Source organism: Canis aureus, chromosome 10, assembly GCF_053574225.1.
Source record: "Canis aureus isolate CA01 chromosome 10, VMU_Caureus_v.1.0, whole genome shotgun sequence".
NCBI classification, from domain to species: domain Eukaryota; kingdom Metazoa; phylum Chordata; class Mammalia; order Carnivora; family Canidae; genus Canis; species Canis aureus.
In genome coordinates this window covers 54,471,662-54,495,212 of record NC_135620.1, presented here as the reverse complement: position 1 = coordinate 54,495,212, position 23,551 = coordinate 54,471,662, and the positions used below count along the sequence as shown (strand labels likewise).

Genomic DNA, 23,551 nt, shown 5'->3' with positions numbered 1-23,551 from the left:
TTGCCGGGAAGCCCTAAAGATGAGGGATATATCTTAACAATACACAGATTTGGCCTGGAGCTAGAAAGCTCAGGAACTCCATCTCTTTTGTACCGCTAACAACTGTCTTTCTCACTTCCATATATTTTCTTTTTTTTTTTAATGTTTTTAAAGATTTTATTTATTTATTCATGAGAGACAGAGAGAGACAGAGAGAGAGAGAGAGAGAGGCAGAGACACAGGCAGAGGGAGAAGCAGGCTCCATGCAGGGAGCCTGATGTGGGACTCGATCCCGGGTCTCCAGGATCAGGCCCTGGGCTAAAGGCAGGCGCCAAACCGCTGAGCCATCCAGGGATCCCACTTCCATATATTTTCAACTGGCAACTTGTCTTGCATATAGTTTTGCTGTGGCCCTAATTCAAACTCATGGCATCCTAAATTTTTTAGTTCCACTGACAAATTCTCTCCTCATTTCTTAGCTCAGACTTGTGGTCCATGGCCAACCCAGGGATTGGCTGCTCTTGGCTCACATGTCCACTTTAGTCCAATTGGCCGTGCAAGGGTAGGTCACATGGATCAAAACACAGCTGCCAAAGGGACACAAAATATGGGGGAGAGGTTGGAAGTACTCAGAGGCTTGAGTTACCTAAGACAGGAACTGAGGGTTATGATTATCTTGGTCACCGATTAAAAACCGGGCATGAATGACATGGAAGATATTACACAAAAGAAAAAGATTTTATTGTTGTCTTAGTCAGTATCCCTGGGTGAGAAGAAGGGCACAGCACGAGGCTGTGTTCACAGTGCAGCACAGAAGCATGTCTCCCGAGGTGGCAGCCTCCTAACTCCCCCCCTTGCTGTCTTAACACTTGGAGGGGCCGGGCTTTCAGGACACCCAGCTTGGCACTGGGGTTCCTCCCACATGGACCCTGTGCAATCGTTATTCAGGGGGAACTTTGTATAGTTGGAGGCCAAACATACAACCAAATTGGCGACGCTAAGCCCCCACCCACATGGGATATCTCCCTGGAACATTTGGGCCTGTCCCACATTCCTGGAGGGAGCAACAGCACAGCTGCAAGCACAGCTGCCGGCAACAGGCCTGGGCTCCCGCCCTGGTGCGAGGGGAGGGAAGAGGCCCGAGGGCTTCCTCTGGGGGCCCTGGTGAGCTCACACTCACCCCCACACTCACTGACTTCATCTGTTTGGCCGCTTGGCCAAGAGCCCAGGCAGTGTGAGGGGCTTTCTCCCAGAACAGGCCCTGGGCCACTAGTGGAGGTGGGGGGAGGGGTGACGTCCAGGCCTGACCGGTGGCCCCAGAGACCAGGAGGCACACGCTGCGCTCTGACATGCCAGAGGATTTTAAGAAGGTGGGAGGGAAGCGAGGATGGTGGTAGTAGTGGTACATTGCTATTTAAAGGTAGAAAATGCAAGGAAGTGAGACTTTTCTCTCCATTTGTTCTTTGGCATTTCCATTAGAGAATTCCAGGAGGCATGCAGATGACATCATGTCTTACTACTGAGAAATCTCAATAATTCTGTGCAATGGAGTTCCTGCCTGTCCCCTGTTTCCAATGGAAGCTGCTTTATATTTACGTGTTTAAAGCTGTTTTACGTTACATTTAGATGAGAGTTTAATATTCTTAAATATCTACCAAAAGTAGATTACAGTCCATGAAGATCACATAAAATGAACTTCACCTCTAAGCATCACAAACATTTGGAATAGAAAAAGACCACGGATGAATATTATAAGAAATGTACAAAAGAAGTTTGCTTTAAAAAAAAAAAAAGTTTTAAAACTGATTCTTTCCCCCCTAAGTCCAAATAATTATGGTTTAGGTAACCAACAGGGTAAAGGCTTCATATGCTAATTCCTTTGAGAGGCGTAAGTTCATACAGAGTTGTATATCCAAGTGTGTGTGCATCAAGAGACACTCACATGCATCACACACACAAACACATACACCCACAGGGACAGACACACAGCTGAGTTTTTGTTGTTCTAGGCACTTCGTATCCATGTCAAGTCACCACTTTCCCATTACATTTAATGAATTACTTCTTTGGAGGCAGGACATTTTCTTCAAAGAAGCCCTGGTTGACGACATTCCCGGCTGGGAAGTATCGGGCCACCACGAAGGAAGACCCGTCGCTGGCAGATGCCTTCCCCACTCCCATCTTCTTCGTGTTTTTCCACACCATGGCTGTGAAGTGTCCTGGAGGAGCACAGGCAGGGGGGAAGGGAAATGGGATAGTTAGCAGGATCTGGAGAAGGATGGTTCAAAGGATTCCCGAACTCCTGCACCGTCTTGTCAGGCTTCGGAAGTTTGATCTTCACACACACTGGTCAGAGGAAGGAGACCGAGAACGCTCTGCCTGCCTGACTTGCAGAGGCAACAGGTCCTCTCAGTCAGCCACACAGATGCTCCTCACCTCACCATTTGCTAGTGCCCAAAGGTTTCATGGTCTCCTGGAGATCACAGCCAAGCCGAGTGACCCCAAGAGTTAGGATGCCACCCTCCCCGCACCTGTCTCCCTCCCTCCCCTGACTGTATTCTTCAAGGGTCACCGATGATCTCCATGTGATCCAAAGATCACTTTTTGTCTCTCTCTTACTTGACATCTCAGGAACATTTAATAGAGCCAATTCCTCCCCTTTGTGAGGTACTCCCTCCCCTTTTGGTTTCCATGATGCTGCCCTCCTTTTGGCCTCTTCCTCCTCTTCCATTTTGCTGGTAAATGTTGGAGGGCCCTTGCACTATCCAAGGCTCAGTCCTGGGCTTGCTTTTCTTTACTTGCTGCATTCTTTAGGCAATTTCATTTATCCCTGGCTCCCAAATTTATTTCCCTGGTCCAGATGTCTCCTCTGTGTTCCAGATACAACTACGTAACTTGACATTTCCACTTGGATGGCTCAAAGGCATCTCAAATGTTAACCTATCCAAACCTCACTCTTGATTTTGGTTCCCCTAGACTTATTCCTCTTCCTAGCTTCCACTTCCTTTAATGGCCTCTCTGCACACAACCCTAGGGTTGGTCTGTATTCCTCATTTCTTCCTCATTTCCCCCTGGACAACCCATCATTCAATTCTGAAGACTCTAACTCTAAAATATGTCTTAAGTCCATCCACTCCCCAAACTTGGGTCCCAACCATAAAGTTTCTCACGTGGGCCACTGGAATAGCCCTTCACTGGTTTTCCAGTGTCCACCTTTGCCTCCCCCAATTCACTTCCTCTAAAGGAGCCAGAGTAATCATTTTTAGACATAAGTCATAGCTGTTTACTAGCCCACTTACAAATCCTTTAATTGCTTCCAATTGCATCTAGAATGAAAGTGAACGCTTTGTCCCAATGGCCTCTTTTCCATCCTTGAATACGTCAGGTTATTTCCCACCATGGAACACTTGTACACATTGGCCAGTGTGTGGAACGCTCTCCCAATGACTAACATCTTCTGATCCCTTAGGCTTCAGACTGAATGTCACTTGTGCAAAGAAGCTTTTCATAATCACTTATTTCCTGAACACCTCCCTCCCAAGATCATCTTATCTCACCCTGTTTTTCCCCACAGGCATTCTTACCATTTGCAATGTTATGTGTGTTTGGTTTCTTGCTCATTTGCTTGGTTCCTTCATTCACTAGGCTATGAGACTCACAGGGGCAGGAATCAAACTGTTTTATTCACCAAAGTGTATGTACTCAGTACCCTGGCAAAGCCTGGCCGACTCCACATGAAAAGTGTAAAATAAACCTTTGTTGAATGAATGTGTGAATGAATGAAAAGGCACATGGAGGCACCATCTTGGACTTGGGTTCTCCCCTTACTGAAGCACAGGCCTTCTACATTTTGTGCTCTTTGAACCTTGACAAGTTCGAGCCCTCTCCAATTCCCTCTGCTCTGAGCCAAACAGCTCTTCTCAAGCTACTGCCTGACCCTCCGGACGCTTCTGTGGTTCACTAAGGTTCTCAGCATCAGTGTCCCACTGCTCAGGCTGCCTGACCCTCACTCACTGCTTCCTTCAAGATTTAATATAGCTTGGTTTCCAACTCCCCTTCTACTTTGGGGTCAAGAGTTGCCGTAATGTTTGCTCAATGACAGAATGACTCCTTCTGTCTCCAAGGAGTAGAGGTTGGGAGCTTATCCTTCCCACCTTTACTGGTTAGGACTTACAGAGATCTTTTGACAGGTCAATATTGACTTCCATAGCAGAATGGCATTCATTTGCTAAAGCAACACCGGAGAGATTACATTTCCTCCTTGAGGGTAGGCACCACACCCGTCTTATTTTATTTTATAATTTTTTTTTTACAGATTTTATTTATTTACTTGAGAGAAAGAGAGAGTGAGAGAGAGAGAGAGAGCACAGAGAGAGAGAGAGGGAGAAGCAGACTCCTCACTGAGCAGAGAGGCTAACAGGGCTCAATCTCAGGACTCTGAGATTAGGACTGGAGCTCAAGGCAGCCTCTTAACTGACTGAGCCCCCCAGGTGCCCCCTCACCTGTCTTTATTGACCACAATATCCCCAGTGTTTAACACTGAGCTTGGCAGATAGTAGATACTCAATAAATATCTGATGAAGAATGGAAGAGACAGAGGAAAGGAGGATAATTGTGATCAGAGTGGCTAAGTTTCCCATAGGGTAAGAAAGAAAGAGGGTAACCATTTTACACCCATTTGGGTGGATTTTTTTTTTTTTTTTTAAAGAAGAAAATAAGTATTGGTGAGGATGTGCATTTCTGGGGGAGAATGTGAAATGGCACAACTACTGTGAAAGACAGTATGGTGGTTCCTTAAAAAATAAAATAGAGAATTACCATCTCATCCAGTAATTCCACATCCAGGTATAAACTCAAAAGAACTGAAAGCAGGGACTCAGATATTTGTACACCAATGTTTACAGCAGCGTTATTTACAATAGCCAAAAGGTGAAAAAAAAAACAAAATGTCCACCAATGGATGAATGGATAAACAAAATGTTATACATACACATATAGTAAAACATTATTCAGCCTTAAACAGGAATGAAATTCGATACATTCTACCTTGAGGATGAACCTTGAGGACATTATGCTAAGTGAAACAAGCTAGACAAAAGGACAAATATATGACTCCACTTACATTGGACACCTAGAATCACCCAACTCATAGACACAGGAAGTAGAATAGTGGTCACCAGAGCGTAGGGATGGGGAGGTGGGGAAGGAGGGACAGGAATGATTGTTTAATGGGTTCAATTTGAGATGACTGAAAAATTCTGGAAATGGACAGGGCCATGATTGTACAACATTGTGAATGTAATTAATCTCACTCAACTGTGTCCGTTTAAATGGTTAATTTTATGGTAAATATGCTTTACCATGAAATGAAAGAAAGAAAGAAGGAAAGAAAGGCTGGTATCCACACTCTCACAACCCTTCAGGTGATATATCCTCCATTGCGTCTCACATATGGTAAGGACTGAATAAACATTCATTGATCAAGTTGTGTATTTTGCCCTACAGATGAACTCCATTTTCAGAAGTTTTAAATTTAGGCAATACTGTATTTATCTATAGCCATAGAAGATTTGAAGTTACCAAATCATTTACAATAATAACAAGACATAAATACTCATCAGTAGAGTTGCTGTGATAAAACCAAAGCAAGAACCAAAGGAAAACAAACCCCAGGTACAATTATGCTTCTTTTTTTTTTTTTAATTTTTTTTTTCAATTATGCTTCTTTATATCACTTATCCTGCAGCTTGTATTAACCACTGCCCATAAACTCTGCTGTTCACCTCAAAATAGAAGAGAAACACTTCTTGCCGATTCACCCTTGGTCCTCCTACCTTCGTGTCCCAGCTCCAGGCTTTCAGCTGCTTTGCCAGGTGTCACCACTTCCACAGCCTCTCTTTTCACTCAGGCTCAAGCCCTTTTTCACACAAGCCTTTTCTCTCAAGAGAACCCCATGCTTTGGCTATTGTCCGCCCACTCTCTCTGTTGCCCAGACAAGGAAGAACTGCCATTTATCCACTGGTTGCTAAGAAAACGATCACAAACACAACGTGAACATCGGCAGCATGCATGCCTGTGGAAGCCTTTTCCAAACAGATGAGACTAAGTGATTTTCCCTCTGGCCAGGGAGGTTTCCGTCCACAGAGATAATTAAGTATGGGTATTTAGAGATGAGCTAAAGGACACGACTTCCTTAGCAACCATCAGCTACGCAGTGGTTTCTAACTAAATCACTAACCGATTCTTCTTCCTTTTTTTTGCCCTAAGGGATCACATCTTCTTTACTGTGATGGACCCAAACTTCTAGAATGTACAGTTGAAAAACACATTAAATAAGTTACAAAAAACAAAAATAAGTTACAGTGTATTCTTGCAAGAGGATGATAATGTGCAACAGTAAGAATGACAAAGCTCTTTTTGTATTAATATGGAACAATCTCTAACAATCTGCTGTGTGAAGAAAGCAAGTGCAAAATAGATCATACACCAGGGTATAAAGAAGGGGAAAAGAGAACATAATGCTGGTATAAGATTAGGACAACTCTAGAATGGTACATAAGAACGGGTATCAGTGGTCGGAAGAGAAAGTGCTAGAGACCAGGAATGGAAGGAAGACTTTTTACCTTATACAATTTGCAGATTTCATGTCATGTAAAAGTGTTATTTACTCAGAATAAGTAAACAAACCAACCTACTCATTAAAAAAGAGTATATCAAAGGAATTGCAAGAAACTGCTTCTCTCCGCTCAGCACATAGCACAGAACTGGGCCCTTCATCACAAGATGCTGACCCAGTGTGGGTGGGGAGAGATTACAGGATATTTCAAAGGCTCTTTCCCTACAACATGGACTCAGGTCAAGGAATCTCCACACAACGGTGCAGCGAGAAGCAGCTCTGGGGGAGGTTGAGGCATGGGGAATGGGTCTGAGGATCTTTAAGTGTCTTACAATCTCTGAGAATAGCACCACTCAAAGCTGTGCTCTTATTTTAGGATCAGGCTCTGTCTGTCCCCAGGCACTGCCTCCTGACACTTGGGACAGCCTAGGGGCTAGTTGCTCTGAGGGGGTTTTCCTCTTTAGGGGTGAGAGATCTGGGGCAACGGGTTGGTGGTCAGTGATCATGGAAAGCCCATTCCCAGCTCGGACACTTGTGAGATTCCCACCTTGGGGCAGGAGCCATGGAAAAAGTATTCGATTGAGAATAGGAGATCTAAAAGAAGTCTCTTCTCTCTGGACCTCAGTTTCCTCCTCTGCAAAATGGGTAGAGCAAAGCCCCACCTACAAATGGTGTTGTGAGGCTTACGTGGCCGTGAACGCGGAGGCACTTTCTAATTGTCGAGTGGCACGCACACATGAGCAACGCTAATAACTTGCTCTGACACATGTCCAATTGCTCGTGAGTCTTGCTCATGGGAAAAGCAAATCCAGATGCTATGAAATAAAACGTCTTCTGGGCACTGAACTTTATGAAAAAGAAGACAGGTTCTGTGTACACATCCTTAATCACCACGAGGAGGTTGTTACTGTTCCCTCCCTCAGTCCTCGAATTTAATTGCCACAGAACCATCAATTCCCACTTAGGGCCCTGAGAGCAGCTTCCTTAAGCCCGGCCCTGGTTGCTCAGAGGAGAAATGGCCCCAGCAGCTGCTGCACCTCTGCCCTACCGTCCTGCCCACACTGATGCAAGAACCCCTGCCCCAAAGGGGTGAGCAGTAAACCACAGGAAACGGTGACTGGCACCGAGAAGAGAACAGAACGTGTCATTTCCTGCTTTGGAAGAAGACTCCAGAGGGTGAGAGGCCACAGTGGCTCCACCCACGGGTGGGAGGGGTAGGGTCGAGGGCTGGGCCCGGGCAGAGAGAATCCCCTTTTCGGTTTTCCCTCAGAGGAACTCCCAGGCCTTGTAACCCATCCCGGGCGGCCACGCTCTGAGTCGGCGGTGAGGAAGCCGCTGAGGGCCCGGAGGGAGCGCAGCCCTCGGTTACCCCTCACCCTGGAAGCCTCACAGAAAAGCTGGGTGGGCGCACACTAGCTCTCAGACGGTCCCCTACCGCGCTGTCCCTCTCCCTCTGGGACAGCGAGTCAACCCAAGTTCACGCAACTAATAGGGCTGGAGCTGAGAGCAGATCCAGGGGGTCTGCATTCCAAGCTGGAGAGAAAAGGTGAAGGGGGGGATGCCTGGGAGGCTGTCGAGTGGGGAGCACTTTGGAAGGAGGCAGGGGTAGGAGTGAGGAGGGAGTTAGGACCAGGAGGAGAGAGTGAGCAGTGTGGCCCTTTTCCTGAAGAGAGGCCTTAGAACCTTCTGGCTGCTGGAGCAGGCTGGACTGGAGGGGAACAAGACGGGCAGTAGGATGACCGGTTATAGCACTGCTTCTGGGAGGAGGCATTCCGGAACTTTTAAAGTCTACAGCCTCCTTGCGACACGCACCAGTCACCTGGAGAACTTGGAGCTGGTGGGGAAGGAATCCATGGCTCAGGGGTTTCTCAGATGGAGAAGCGTGTGTGCACGCATGCGTGCTTGCGTGTGTGTATGTGTGTGTGAAGTGATGGGGAAAGAGAGCATTGCCCTTTGGGCAAAATCGAAACCACAGAAATACAGAAGAGGCAAAACAGGAGGGAATTTTCAGAGGGTTAGTTCCTTTCCAAAGTCAGACACCCAAACTGCAGCCGTGGCCAGGCCCAGGCCACTTGGGTGACCCCATCACTCACCAGTCCCAGAGGTGAAGCCAGGCTGCTGGAAGTTGTAGTTCTTGATTTCACTGTACCATCTATCAGCCACCTCCTTTCCTGTATGGAAAAGACAGTGTTTCAATCTCAGCAGCAAAATCAGCAACCCACTCACTACTCCTTCCGCCTTCTCCCATTAACCCTAAACCACCCACCCTACAGTTAGATGTCTGGTAAAGCACCAGCGAGCTGAAACAGGATCTCCTGCCCAGGAGCGTATCCAGGCTGAAGAGAGAGTCTTGTTGGGGATCAGGAAGGGACCCGGGCTGGGGTTGGGGCACCTGCCCTGCCACTAACTTGCTCTGTAATCCTGGGCAAGGCCTTCCCTTCTTGGGCCTCTGTACACGGGTTGAATGCAATGTTCTCCAAGAGCTTCTAATGATGCTCTGGGTATTCCAGAGACTCCGCCCTCATCCCACCCCGAGTCTATCTCCTGAAACATCCACAGGAGGAAAGGCAATCGGGCTGGTGGGCCAGGGTCTCCACGGCAGGCAGAGGGGTCCCCACTGGGAACATCCGCAGGCCCAGCTAGTGCTGCTAGGAGAAAACCCACAGCACTTCCCTGGGAGCTGTGGACCTTAAGGCCACAGCAGGAAGTCTTGCTCTTAACTTTGATATGTACATAAATCACCTGGGGTGCAGGTTAAAATTCAGATTCTGACTTCCCAGGTCCAAGTCTGCATTTCTAACAAATTCCTGCAAGCTGTTGCTTCCCGCTGTGGGCCTCACCTGGGGAGCACTGAAACGTGGCTGAGGCCTGGGGCCTGCCACAGACCTATCAGTGTTCTGGAGGAGGGTCCCAGGCCTTGGTCTTTTGTAAAAGCGCTGCAAAAGATCCCAACGTGCAGCCCGGGGGGGGTTAAAGAGCCTGCGGGGACAGAGGTGGGGGAAACCGGGGCCACAGAGGGTGGCGACTGGCCCAGGGCTCCACGGAGGGAGCCAATGCGAGGCTGGGGCCCATCACTGCCACTGCCTGCCTGTTCCCACCCCTGCAGGGAACCTGCTCCCCCTGTTCCCACCCCTGCAGGGAGCCTGCTTCCCCCAGGCCCAAGCGTGGCAGGGAAAGGAGGCCGCAGGCGGGGGTGGGGGTTCCCCCCCTTCCTCAGGAGCATGCGCACGCCGGCACACTCCTCCTGCAGGCCTGCAGGCACTCCCCAGGGAACCCCCAGGAATGTCAGGCCCAGCAGGGAGGGAATAGTCATCCTCCCGCTGGGGTCTGGAGAAGACTTCAGAGGGCAAAGTAGCTCTCTCCAGCTTTTTTCCTAAAAAGCCACGACAGCACGGCCAGAGCCAGGAAGCTCGAGAATGTTTGGTCAGTGTGGCGGGATCACCACTCTAGGCTGCGACCTTGGATGGAGGGATTGATGGTCTCTCACTTTCTTTTTTTCTAACACGGAAAAAACTCAATTGCATTTTTCTGATGATAAGTTAATACACCCACACTTTTAAAAAAGAAAGCAAAATGTGAAGAAAGGAAAACCGTAGCTGGCCATACTCCAGAGGCCCCAGGATCAGACTGAAACTGCACAGAAAGGGAACCAGAAATGATGTGTCTCCCCCGCCCCCACTCCTCAGCTGGGAGCTCTTCGAAAGGGGAGGGCCGGGCAATCTGACTCATCTCTGTGTCCCTGGCACCCAGCGCAGGCCTGGCCCTGAGCCAGCCATCGGGGACACTGTGGCGAACTGCCGCCAGCCCCGGGGAGCACACACAGAGAGCTCCGGGGTTCTTTCCCTTCCTGGGCCTACGCACTAGAGCTGCACTGAGGAGGGTGCTGGGGCCAGCGGGGCCAGAATGGAAGATGCCCCGGGCCTGGCTCGGCCGAGGGGAGGGGGCTGAGAAAGCGACCTACCTGTCTGATCGTAGGAGGCCCATGCCAGGTTCTCTCCGCATTGGCCACGACTGGACTCCGGGCTGTGCTTGAGGATCCTCGTGCTGGCCAGGGCCTCTGAATACCTGCCGGAGTCCATGCGCTGCCTCAGCGAGGGCCGGCCCGGGAAGCCCCAGAGTACGAGCCCTCAACTGCCGGCCTGAGCTCCTTCCCTGCCCCGGGCTGGTGTGGGAACCACGAGCGTCCCGCCAGATCTCTTCTGAGCCCCCACAACAGCCCCCTTTTACAGAGGAGCAAACCGAGGCTCAGGGTGGGAAGTGGCACAAGGGTTATTCAAGCCCGGCTGTCTCTGCGCCCCCAAACCCACACCCTTCTAGCTACCCCAGTGCCCCTCCAGGACTGCAGCAACAGCCCCACGAAGGGCCAGAGTCACCCCGGGGCTCTGGGGGACTCACTGCTGAGCCTCCCGGTTGAGCTTCTTGCAGAGCTTCAGTGGGGGGACGCCATGCTTCTGCCGGTACTCGTTGTGGGCCTTCAGGACCTCGTTATTAAACTGCTTGGAAGCTGTAATCATTTCAAAATGGAGAAGGTCTCAGTGCAGAGAAAAGACCCACCAAAAAAAGGGATGATGGCAGGCTTCAGAGTGACGCCCAGCTCAACCCTCAGAATATGGCAGTGGAGGGGAGCAGGGTAGGGGGTCAGCTGGGCCCAGGGATGAGGTGAGGAGGAGGGAGAGGCTGTGCCCAACTGGGCCGTGCTCTCAGGAAGGACACAGTAAAGAGGCTAGAGCAGGGAGAGAGTAAGAGGGCAGGGGCAAGGTCAACAGCGGACAGAAGTCACCCCAGTTTGGAACTGAAATGGAACCCCCTCCGTCCCACACTCTCCCTCCGTCTCCCCACCCCTTCCTCATCTGTCCATCTCTTCATTCATCATCTGTTCAGCAGCAGCCAGCCGCCCATCACCCACCCATCTGTTCCACTGCTCTCTGAGCGCCTCCTCCACGCGGGGTCCTGTGTTGGGTGAGAGGTCCAGAGATAAAGCCACCTTGTCCTGCCCTCAGAGGGCTCACAAACAGAAGCAAGACAGCCTAGTAAACAGATACTGGCAAACAGGGAGCGCCAGGGCCAAGGTACACGTGAGCACAGGTCAAGAGAAACTTGGAGAAAAGTAACCTACCATGGGCTGGGGGATCGGGAAGGTGGCCCCTGATTTGAGGCCCCAAAGTCACCCATGCAGGAGCCAGTCAGGCTGACTGCGAGGGCACTGAGCACCAACCTTAGGAATCTAGGGGATGCTGCTCTGTGAAATGGAGGGGAGTTGGTGGGTCATGATTGAGAGCCATGGGGGCCCTCACACTGAGCCAGTCTCATCTGGCAGGGGCCTCTCCCTGAGGCTTGGCCATGGGCAGTGAGGGTGCAAAGTGTAGGGTGAACCAAGTGCCACTCCCTCCCCTACCACAGGTCATTCACCAGTGACCTTTCCTATCCTCTGCTCTTTGCATCCCAGAGGCTGAGGCTAAGATGAACCAGAGACTGACAGGGAGGGAATCAGTCTTCTTCCCTTCCCTGGGCCAGCTTCCCCATATCTCCTGGGGTTTCCAATCAAATCCCACTGGGTCTATGAGGAGATGCAGGAGAAGGAAGTCCCAGGGCACCCCTTCAGGGAGCTCTGGGCTAAATGTGGCCCATGAGAGGTGAGGTGACTGCAGGCCATGCCCATGGTAGGTGGCAGTTGAGATGCCCAACAGGGTTCCAATCACCTGAAGAGTTAGGACTCTGGGGCCCAGCAGGGCACTTAGTGAGGTCCAGTCATAGCAATGTGGTAGGGGGCAGTGAACCCCTGGATTTGGGAGGTTGTGGCTAACATGAAGAAACGGGTGGGGTGGTGGAAACACTGTGAACGTAGGGGTGATGGGAGTGTGTGCGAGACAGAGGCGGAGCTGCCACCCAAACCCTTCAGGTCTTTGCGGCCAAGAGAGGAGCCAAACCCTTGCTGGCCTGAAAGATAAAGATTTCAGGCTTATGGGAGGGAGGAGGAAAAGGGAAGGTACTGTTTAATGGGCAGGGTTTCAGAGTTTCAACATGGGAAGTTCTGGAGATCTGCTGGACGACAAGGTGAATATGCATAACACTACTGAACTGTATGCTCTAAGATGGTAAATTTTAGCTCCTGTGGTTTTTATCACAATAATAAAAAGGATTTGGGGTTTAGTATGTTAATGTGGTATTTGGGGAACGGAGTCACAGAGGTTCTTAGAGACTGTCTCAGGTGGGGATCCCTGGGTGGCTCAGTGGTTTAGCACCTGCATTCAGCCCAGGGCGTGATCCTGGAGTCCTTGGATCGAGTCCCACGTCAGGTTCCCTGCATGGAGCCTGCTTCTCCCTCTGCCTGTGTCTCTGCCTCTCTCTCTCTCTGTGTCTCTCATGAATAAATAAATAAAATCTTAAAAAAAAAAAAAAAAAGACTGTCTCAGGTGTAAGCCATAGCCACTGGTGGGAACCTGAGGGGTTCTTGGTGATGATATGCAAAAGAGTCAGCAGGTAGAGTGGCAGCCAGAAACCCACCAGCTGGCGGGCAATGCACTGCTTGTCCTGCGTGAGCCAGTATCCAGCGGCAGAGCTTCCTGGGGCCTGGCCCCCGCCTTGTCTGGGAGGTGGCGACCATCTGAAGTGTGTCCAGAAGTAGTGACTAGGTGGGGAAGGGGCTAGAAATGGGGGTTTTATAAGGAAAGTTTGCAAGTACTAGATCTTTTCGTCCTAGAGATAGGACTTTGGAAGACACAGAGGCCTCTGATGAACTCTGGGTCTCCATAGGGCAAAGTTGGGGGCAATGGGTGGGAAGGGCAGGATGATAGATTTTGGCTTAGTCTAAGAAAGATCTTTCAATCAAAGTTTTCCAAAAATTGGGGGACCCCCAGGTGGCTCAGCGGTTTAGCACCTGCCTTCGGCCCAGGGCATGATCCTGGAGACCCGGGATCGAGTCCCACGTCGGGCTTCCTGCATGGAGCCTGCTTCTCCCTCTGCCTGTGTCTCTGCCCCTCTCTCTGTGTGTCTCTCATGAATAAACAAATAAAATCTTTAAAAAAAAAAAAAAGCTTTCCAAAAATTGAAAGAGTGACTTCACAAGGTAATGAGCTCTCCAGACTGGGTGAATACAAGCAAGTGACTCTTCTCTAAAGGATTCAGGCACTGAAGGCCAGTCAGATGACCTTAAAGTCCCTTCATTTCTGAGATCCCATAAAGTCCTATCAGGGTGGGGTGAGAGGAGACAAGGGAATGGATGACCTCGGACTTCCAAGGAGTTCATAGCTTCTTTAAGGAGATGGAGGGATCACAACAGGTGTATGTGTCTGTGCAGGGGCAGGTGTGAGTGCACACAGTCAAGGTGGCAGAGGGTCCCCATCTGAGGGACAGGCTTGGCTAGGCCCACGCTAATGTCCCTTCCAGTTCCCATGTCCCCAGCAGGCCGTAGTGGGCCACCACAGGAAGTCATGGGACTGAGCAGCGTGGGAAGTCGTGGGCAGTGACCACCAATGTACTGGGGAAGGCTCCTTGGAGGAGGCAAGAAGGAGGCAAAGGGGGCACAGAAAAAGCCAGGGTGGACCTGGGAGCTGGTGGATCCAGGGCTATGGGGAGGAGGGGGACATCAGGCAAGCGGGTAGGTAGCTGAGGTGAAGCCAGTTTAAAGGCAGCCCTGCGTGCCGGGCTCAGGTTGCACTGGATCCAGCAGTGCTGTAGGTCCCGCGATCCTTCTGGCAGAGAGGGACATATAAGGCTGCTAAAAAAAACTAGGTCACTGCACTCCCAGGATGTGGGAAGTGACAAGAAACAAAAGTGAAAGTTCCTGTGCCCAATCTAAGCTTGGTGCCCAAAAGCCAAAGCTGGTCACTGTTGCCAGCAGGGCCAGTTTCCTGAAAGGGGTTGGGAGGACTTTCTGGTAGGAGAGCCTACCAGAAAAGGAGAGCCACACCTCTGCTGGCCCCAGGAGTCCCTGCCAACTCAGGCCAGTCCCCGCCCAGGCGGCTCCTCAGGGGTGGGCCTCGGCCTCAGGGAGGCAAGATATCACCTGTGAACACACCAGCAAGAGGCACACCTCACTTCTGTAGGAAAAACCCAAGAACACAGATAAACATATAGATTAAAAGTCAAAGAAAAGCCACCCATCCTCCACAATGGGGAGGGGAGGGACAATGTCCTTATTTTGTAGGAGGGTACACTGAGGCTCAGAGAACTCCTACAGGCCCAGGGTGGCTGCCCAGAGCGAAGGAGGTCCTTTCTTCGGGTGACCAACCGGGCCTGGGCATGATCTTACTTGCTTAATGCTGCCTGTTGTGGGGCCCCCATTACTATACCTTCTTTTTTTTTTTTTTTTTTTCCGATAAGGAAATGGAGGCTCAAGAAGAGAAGTAACCTGTCTGAGTTCCCACAAGTGGGCCAGGCGTAGTAGACCCACGAAGAGGGAAACCCTGTCTTTAGGCCCATACCACCCCTCCTGAAGCCCGGGCGACAGAGGAAAGCACATAGAAGACACAGAGGTGTCACCAAATCGAGGAGGGGGAGGAAGCGCGGTGAGGTTGGGCCTGCCAATCTCTGAGAGGGAGGAAGGAAGAGGAGAAAAGAACTTTCTTAAAAGCCTCCTGAATGCCAAGCCCTTTATGACAGACCTGCGGGGGGGGGTGTGTGGGGGGGTGTGGGGGGGACGGGTGGGGGGGACCCAGATGCACATCCGGGGCTTGGGAGTAGCAGCTCCAGGGGACAGCTGTGGGGCTTCAGGTCAAAGCTGCCGGGAGGTGGAAGGAGCTGCCTGGGCCTGGCTCCCTGCGGCTGAGGGACAGTGTCCTGGGCTGTCTCCACCAGGGGAGGGGGTGCTGGACTGGGATGGATGGGGGCTCCTGAAGCTCCTTTGGGGCCCAGGCTTCTAACTGCCAGATAAAAACCCAGGTCGTGCCCTTCCTCCCTCTGGGCTGTCGGCTGGGACAGACTCCGCCCTCAGCATTGATCCTCTTCTGAGAGGCCTCCCTGGGCCAGTGTGACTCATTCCTCTGTCTCCTCCAGAATCCCCACCAAAGAGGCCCATCAGGGGTCAGAGTAGAAATCATGAACAGGCCCATGCTGTCCCCGTGGCAAGAGGCTGGAAAGCAACCTGGTCCCATCTTTGGGGCAAGATTGGTCTTGCTAGTTTATTAGGAGGAAAAAGTGTAAGTTGATTTAAAAAACAAAGCATGAGTTCCAAATGGGTAGCCTGGGTAGCTTCTGCTGTTTCCGCCTGGGTTCCAGGAAATTCGAGAGGTAAACCCCAGCTCTGCCTTTTACTAGCTGCATGACCTTGGACGAGTTGCTTAATCACTCTGTGCCTCATTTCTGCCACATAGAAAATGGGGAAGAACAGTTTTTACCTCACAGGGTTGTTGTGAGAATTAAATGAATTGATCTATGTAAGTGCTTTAGAACAGTTCTGGAATACAGTGAACAGTTCCTAAATGTCAACTATAATTAATATCATCACTATTGGGCAGAGACCCTTTGGCCTCTGGCCTTGGGAGAAAGTGCCCTGTCAAAGCCTAGATTATAGGGGGCACCTGGGTGGCTCAGTTGGTTAAGCATCTGCCTTTGGCTCAGGTCATGATCTCAGGGTCTTGGGATCAAGCCCTAAGTTGGGCTCCCCACTCAGCGGGGAGTCCGCTTCTCCCTCTCCCTCTGCCCCACCTCTCTCAAATAAATAAATAAAAACAAAAAGCCTAGATTTTAAAGAGAGCAGGGATGATAGTATTTAAATCAGTTTGTTTGTTTGTTTGTTTATCTATTTATTTTTTAAATCAGTTCTTTGATGACTTTTTTCTGTACCCCTGGGCTGGGTGGGCCATTTTCAGAGTGAGTGAGAACATGGACAAATGATTGGAGGCCCCCCATACGAGTACCACGGGCAAGCACTAGGATGGGAGCCTTCTCATTACAGATGAGGAAACTGTGGTTTTGAGTTGGACAAGTGAATTGCCCAAGGCCACACAATGAGTACACATGAAAGTCAGATCCAAGAATGTCCCTCCCCTCGCCATCACCCTTCCCTCAAATCTTGCACACTTTCTACCTCACATCCTCCTCTTCCTGATGGCAAAAATGATGATCAGTGAAGAGCTGCCCCGTATCTGGCTGGGAACAAGGATGCGGGGGAGTGCTGGCCCCAGGCTGCCCCTCTGCGGGCAGACAAGAGGCCTTAAAGGACTGAAGGAGCCTGGGTAGGGAGAGGACTGGCTCAGGCCTGAGGAGTGGCTGCCCATGCTGCGACCCCTCAGGCCTGCCACAGGCCTGTGCAAGTCCCTGGCTCTCTGGGTCCTGGTTCCCCAACTGTGTGAAGGAAGGATGACATCTGTGATTTTCAAAATGTCTTTAAAGCAGGAAATCCTTCTTTGAACCACTCCCCACTGCCTTTTTCTTTCTTTTTTTTTTTTTCAATAAAATTAACAGATGAAAATGGAGCTGTGGGGATGACCTGGCCTCTCCCCAGCAGAGGTGTGAGAGGCCTGCTTCCTGGGAAATTGCTGGCCTCGTTGGTCCCTAAAGGCCTTCTGCCCTGCTCTCCTCTGGTGCTAGGGGATGTGGGTGCAGAGACACTAAGATTCTTAGAGATAAATGCAGGGTGTGGAGAGGTCCCTCCAGGGGTGAGGAGCAGGTGGGGAGCAGGTGGCAAGTGATCCACGTGGTAGAGGGGAAAGCATACAGCTGGGAAGTCAGAAACCTGGGTTCAAATCCCAGTTTGTCCACTTACTGGTCAATGTGTGAATTTGGGCAACATACTCAACCTCTATAAACTTATAAAATTCATAATCCCTGCCCTGTAGTGCTATTACCAATGTTGGTAAAAAACGTATAAAATATCTAGCTTCAAGTCAGGCACACACTAGGAGCTTAATAATTGCTAATCACTATTATTAGGGACTAGAGACTTCTACAGGAGTCCGAGGCCACTGCCTTTCTTCTCTGCCTCCATCACACCTGCTGCAGACTGAAGCCCAGCAGGGAGACGGGGGCTAGGAGCAGGTCCTGGGAATCTCTAAGCACTGGGCTGTCTTCGGGAATTTAAGCAGTGTCAGTTGTGTAGTATTTTTTCAGCAATGCCCCCAACCCCAGGCAGCTCTGACATATATCTGAAGTTAAAAATTAAAAAGAGATTGGCTCCTATGCTGTGATGAGGAAACTGAGGCCCTGCAGAGGCAGGGGTTGGCTTCCTACCTGGTCTTTCTGGAACCACATAAAGCCCCTGTGTGGATAAGTATCTGTAAGTGCTATAGGCACTGCAGGTACAGCTAACCCCAGGGTGGTGGCCTGGAACTTCAAGGCTGGGGCTGTGCTGAAGGTCCATGGTGCCTGGGTCACCCCGAAAGACCACTTTCTCTTGGGGACTCTAAGGGGAGCCAGACACTGTCCTGGGGTTCATAGTCTTTGGAGAGCCAAATAAAGTGCATGAGGCTGTGAGGGAGATAGGCCTGGATCACTGTTCTGGAAGGTCCCTGGGTATGTGTGGTGGGGGTGGGGATGGGAGTGATGCCTGCCTGAATCAGTCCTTACTCACCTCTGCCACTGCCCTCCTCCTCTGAAACCAGCCCGACTGGGCATCTCTGGTCCTACAAAGTGTCACCACCAACCTGTACCAGCCTCACACTGCTGGCCCTTCCCTCATGTTCACCAGAAGTCAGTCACCAAGTCCTCTTCTGGCTACCATCTCCAAAAGCCATCTGTTCGTCCTTTGCAGTCCTTAGATATACCTCTGTCATCTCCCTCCCAAGTAACTGCAGTCATCTCCCCTGACCCTCACCTCCACTCTCCCCATCTGATCCACCCTCTACCCTGGCACGACTTGGGCTTTCAGATCAATGTGTTTCAATGGCACCCAAAGTCCCAAGGTAAAATCCAAATCCCCAAGACCTTCCAGGAGGTTCAATGGTCACTCTGCAGAGGACAGAGATTTCTCTGTCCTCTGATCTCCTACCACTCTCCACCTGCACCCACCTGGTGGCTTGAATCACTTCCCACCTCTCACCCTCTCACTGGAGCCTATCCACCCCCACCTCAATCAGCTCCATGATTCATTTCACCATCCAAATGAATACTGCTGAGGACAGAGGCCATGGCCTCCACAGCAGTGGGTCTGCAGCCGGCACACAGCTAACAGATGGGATGGAGGGCAGCGAGGGAAAGAGGAAAGGGAGGAAGAAAAGAGGGAAGAAGGGAGGGAGGGATAGATGGATGAACCGATTGAAGAATGGGCATTCAGCAGAGTATCAGAAGTTCTGGAAAACTGTTTCTTAGGGAAGAAGCCAGACACCACTGATACAAATGTAGCTTTAGAGAATTTGTGGATTTTCTCCTAAGGTACAGAGAAAGGAGCTGACTTGTCAAAATGCTTTTTCACGTCTGCCATGCTCTTGCTCCATCCCTGCCTATCATCCTGTTCTTGAACTACCGACTACTCCTTCCATCACCTTTCCATACTGGCGAGTATATGGCCCACCCTTTGTACAGATGGGGAAACTGAGACACTGAGAAGTAAAGAGCTTTGTTCAAGATCACATAGCCAGTGATTAGCAGAGCCAGGGCTGAGAAAGGCAGACCTGTCACGGCAGGTCAGGATGAAGGCCAGGGAAAGCCGCTTACTCCCAACACCAGTACTGCATGAGTCTGGATCCGGAGAAGAGATTCAAGGAGGGGCCCAGCCTCGCCCTCCTGAGAATGACAACCCCAACCTCCCCATGAAGCAGGGCTCCTGAACTCTGTTGAAGCCTCCTGTGAGGCAGGAACTGTGGGGGGATAGACACGCCCCCGCCACCAGCAGTGAGGAGTCTGGGAAAGGGTGGAAGTCTGGGTCAGTGTCCCAAGCCAGCTGTTGGGGCGGGGAGGCGGGGGTGGGGGTGGGGGGGGCTGCAGCAAACAAGACACTGGGTGGGGCGTCCCTCCTGGGGGGAAAGGGAAATCAGGAACTGGCTCTCAGGCTCCAGTTGAGCCTAGAAGGTTGGGGAGGATTTGCAACTTCAGGGAAGTGGGAGAGGCAGAGTGGGGGGTGGTGAGCACTGGGAGAGGGGACCCAGGGGGAGGGAGCAGGGTGCCGGCCTCCTAACAGCCGCAAGCGGAGGGAGGTCGGGGCTGAGGACCGACTCCCAGAGGGCCCGAGCCCCGCGGGGCGCTACTCTTTCACCTGCAGACAACGCGATGAAAGGTGTCAGGGAGTGACAGGCCAGGTCCGCGTTGTCGAAAGGTCGCCGGGAAGGCCACGGTGGTGAGGGTGGGCAGCGACCGCTCAGACGTACAGGGGGAGCGCCGGCATGTACCCGGGGGAGCCAGACTGAGCCTGGCACTTAGCCTGGCACAGAGGGCGCGCTCCGGCGAGGAGGGACAACGACGGAAGGCAAGGATGCCCAGAGCCGTCCTGAGGCGGGTTGGCCGGGCGCTGGTTTGCAGCAAGAGATGCTGGCACAGTTTGGAGGCTTTTGCCATTTCTAACTCTGCTCCGGAGACAAAGCGAAGCCACGCCTGGGCCGGACGCGGAGCGCTAATCCCATCAGCGCCTGGAAACCCTCGGGGACGCGACCTCCGGCTCCCCGGCAGGGGCACCCTCCCCGGGTCGCGCCTCCCCTGCCTCGCTCCGGGGCCCGACGGCCGCCTCGGCTTCCCGGCTGCTCGGGGAACTGCCGGCGCGGAGCCTCCCGGCGCTTGGCCCCGCCGCGCAGCCGGCGCCCCGACCCCCGAGCCGCCCCCCGCCCCCCGCCCCGGCCCGGCCCCCGCGGGCTCACCTGACTTGCCCATGGCCCGCTCGGCGCGCTCCGCCGCTGCCGCCGCCGCCGCGCTCGCTGCGCTCTCCGCGCTCTCCCGCCCGCCCCGCGCCGCTGGACCGCGAGCAGGAGGCCGGGCGGCCGCTGCCCCTCCTCCCTCCCCCCCCCCCGCCCCCGGCGCGGCCCGGCCCCCGCCTTATAAGGCAGCGGCAGCCGCAGGCGGCGGCGCCCGGGGCCACCCCGCCGACTGCCCGGAGGAGGCGCCCCACGCCCCACGCCCCGCGCCCCGCGCGCCTCCTCGCCCGGCTCGGGAGAACTCGCGTGGCGCTGGGCCCCCTCGACAGTCCAGCCCTCCAGCTGTGGATGGGGGCCCGGGCTGCCCTCTCGGGGTGCGGAGTGGGGGCGCGAGTGGGGGTGCGGAGGACCTGGGGCTTACTGTCGCGGCGCGAGAGACGAGAGACAGTTCCAGCCCGCATCTCCGGGGGCCGGGGCTCTCCCCACGGGGGCCTGACCCCCACAAACATCTCGGGCTCCGAGTGCACCCCCCACCCCCCACCCCCGTGACCCTGGGCTCCAAGGGCTTCTCGCTCTTTTCAGCTGGACACGCCCACCCTCTGGTGCGAGTCGGTGAGAGTCCAGCGCTCAGCCCTGACCCTGCTCTGACCTGTGGGTCTGTCCCTCGTGGCCTGGCAAACCAAGCCATGTCCCCACCCCTGAAGTTGGGCTCCAGACCTGTCTCTTCAACTCCCTGACTTCGTCCCACACTGCGGTCAAGCTAGACTTCTTGATGTTCCCCAAACACGCTCGGAGATTTCTCTTCTTGCCTTTGCTGGGGCTGTTCCCTCAGCCTGGGTGCTGGCTCGTCCCTGCCCATTCGAGTCCTATCCATCCCTCAAGGCCTTTGGGTCCCTTTGTTTCTAGACATTGGGGGCAGTGGTCAGTACACACCTGGCTCTGGGGCGACTTGGTCTCAGCCATGTCCCCACCCATGTGTGAGAAGTGCACTTGCATGAAGAGGGGACCTGGGTCACCTGGGTCACTCCCTAGAGTAACTCCTGATTACAGGAAGCTAAATTTAGACAGGACCTTTCAATAAAGGAGCTTTGAAGTGAACCGACCTGCTGATCATAAGAATGTGCAACATCACAGGCTTCAAATGTCCAGTAGGGCAAGGGTGCCCTCTACTTCCTCCCCCCACATCAGACTTTCAAACTGTGGTAGAGTGTTAGAAACAGGGGCCCAACCCGAATCGAAGGGGCTTTGGTGCTAGGTGGAGATCCAAACCCTTGTGTTCAGTGCCCTCTCCCATTTTGCCAACAAGTCCCCATTGAAATGACCAAATACACCCTGTAGGAAGAATTCCATCTCACTTCTAGAATCTCTAGAAGGCTGTGTCCATTGCTTAAAAACTTCAAGGCCATGAGTGGAGACAGCTGAGCACAGCGGAACCATTTACTGCCTGCCGAGAGGGACCACTGAGTTTCACTCCCAGTACCTTGTACAGCAATGAGGGGGGGTTGGAGGGGGCAGGGAGGACAAAATCCAAACTTAGTGGCATCTTTGGAGTCTGTCTGTGTGGGATGGGATGCTTGGGCTGTGGAGCTGGCCTTAGCAGTAGGCATGTGGAAGGGACAGTGTGCTGAGTGAGGTTAGGGCAGTGACAAAGTTGCCCCCTTCCGAGGGCCGTGGGCTGGTTAGACAGGGAGCTGCTACCTAGCTGGTCCCAGCCCGGGACACAAGTAGTATTTGACTCAAGTGATGACTTCTTTTTTGTTTTATGTCCCATTTAAGAACTCCTTACCTACGCCAAGATAACAAAATATTTGTTTTCTTCTAGAAGTTTTATTTTTTAAAACAGATGTTATTTATTTAGAGAGCAATGGGTGGGGGGTGCTGTTCAGAGGGAGAGGGATAGAGTGTATCTCAAGCTGACTCTGCAATGAGCTGGAGCCCGAAATGGGGCTCCATCGTGTTTGCTCTGCATTTAGTTTTTTCTTCTTGTAATGTCTTTTTTTTTTTTTTTTCTTCTTGTAATGTGTTTTTCAGATTTGGGGATCTACACTGACCTTACAAAAGAAGTTGGAAAGGATTCTCTGTACTATTTTCTGGAAGAGAATTTGTGTAGAATTAGTATTATTTCTTTCTTAAATATTTGCTACAAATCATTGGTGAAGCCATCTAGGCATGGAGGTGTTCTTATTTTTCTTTTTTGGGAGAAGGAAGGTTTTCTTTTTTTTTCTTTTTTCTTTTTCTTTTCTTTTCTTTTTTTTTTTTTTTTTTTGAGGGAAAGTTTTCAATTACAAATTCAGCTTTTTTGATAGATAGGGAACTGTTCAGATTGTCCTTTTCTTCTTGGGTGAGCTTTGGGAACTTCTATCTTTTTAGAAATTTGTGTATTTCATTCACCTAAGGGGTGGAACTTGTATGCACGAGGTTGCTAATATTGTTGTCCTTTAATTGAATAAAGTCTAACAGTGACTCTTTATTATTTCTGATATTGTGCCTTTTGAAGGTTTAGCAGCACAGTTGATCCTCATTTATGGATTCTGTATTTATGAATTCACCTACTTGCTAAGATTTACTTGTAACCCTCAAATCAATACTTGGCAATGCTGTCAGTCATTGGAAAATACGTGCAAATATCGAAAAATTTGCGTTGCCCAACACACAAGTTCCCATCTGAGGTTGAATGATGAGAAGCTATGAGTCAGCTCTCATACTGTAAACAAATGTCCTTTCTGCTGCCTATGTGGTGCCAGGTTGCCAGGTTTGGGCCATTTTTGTGTTTTCTTTTGGTGATTTTCCTGTTTAAAATGGTCCCCAAGTCAAGTGCTAAAGAGTTGTTTAGTGCTCCTGAATGCAAGAGGGCTGTGGTTGTGCCTTACGGAGAAAATTTATGTGTCAGATAAACTTTGTTCAGGCATGAGTGAGAGTGCTGTTGGCCGTGACTCCCATGTTCATGCATCAATAATATAAATTAAATAAGGTGTCTTTACACAAAAACATATAAAGCAAATCTATTACTGATCCGTTAACAAAAATGTTGTGGCCAGAAGCTTGTAGGAACCTAACCCAGTATTTTCCCTAGCAGCAATGGTCAGGATTCTCTAATGTCCCCCATAATTTTATAGAACATAACTGCTGCAAGTGAGAATCAGTTGTACTATCGATCTCAAAAAACCACCTTTTTGTTTTATTGATTTTCTCTATTGTTTTCTCACTTACTATTTCTTTGATTTTCCTATTTATTACT

At 51.3% G+C, this 23,551-nt stretch overlaps 1 protein-coding gene across 1 annotated transcript; it reads right to left on the bottom strand.

Moving 5' to 3' along the window:
* Positions 1 to 698: 698 nt before the first annotated feature.
* Positions 699 to 20,431, bottom strand: GLIPR2 (GLI pathogenesis related 2). The gene is made up of 5 exons (XM_077912531.1): positions 20,320 to 20,431; positions 10,991 to 11,099; positions 10,557 to 10,660; positions 8,689 to 8,766; positions 699 to 2,198 (listed from the first exon to the last, which is right to left on the bottom strand). The coding sequence occupies exons 1-5, from the start codon at positions 20,330 to 20,332 to the stop codon at positions 2,038 to 2,040; spliced, it is 465 nt and encodes a 154-aa protein (XP_077768657.1). The 5' UTR covers positions 20,333 to 20,431; the 3' UTR covers positions 699 to 2,037.
* Positions 20,432 to 23,551: the final 3,120 nt, after the last annotated feature.

Bases quoted from the DNA above. Each gene is read 5' to 3' on its own strand.
- GLIPR2 (XM_077912531.1), bottom strand. The intron at 8,767-10,556 runs GTAGGTCGCTTT...TTTTCCATACAG, and splicing joins GGCCTCCTACGATCAGACAG to GAAAGGAGGTGGCTGATAGA. The intron at 2,199-8,688 runs GTGAGTGATGGG...GTGCTCCTCCAG, and splicing joins TGGCTTCACCTCTGGGACTG to GACACTTCACAGCCATGGTG.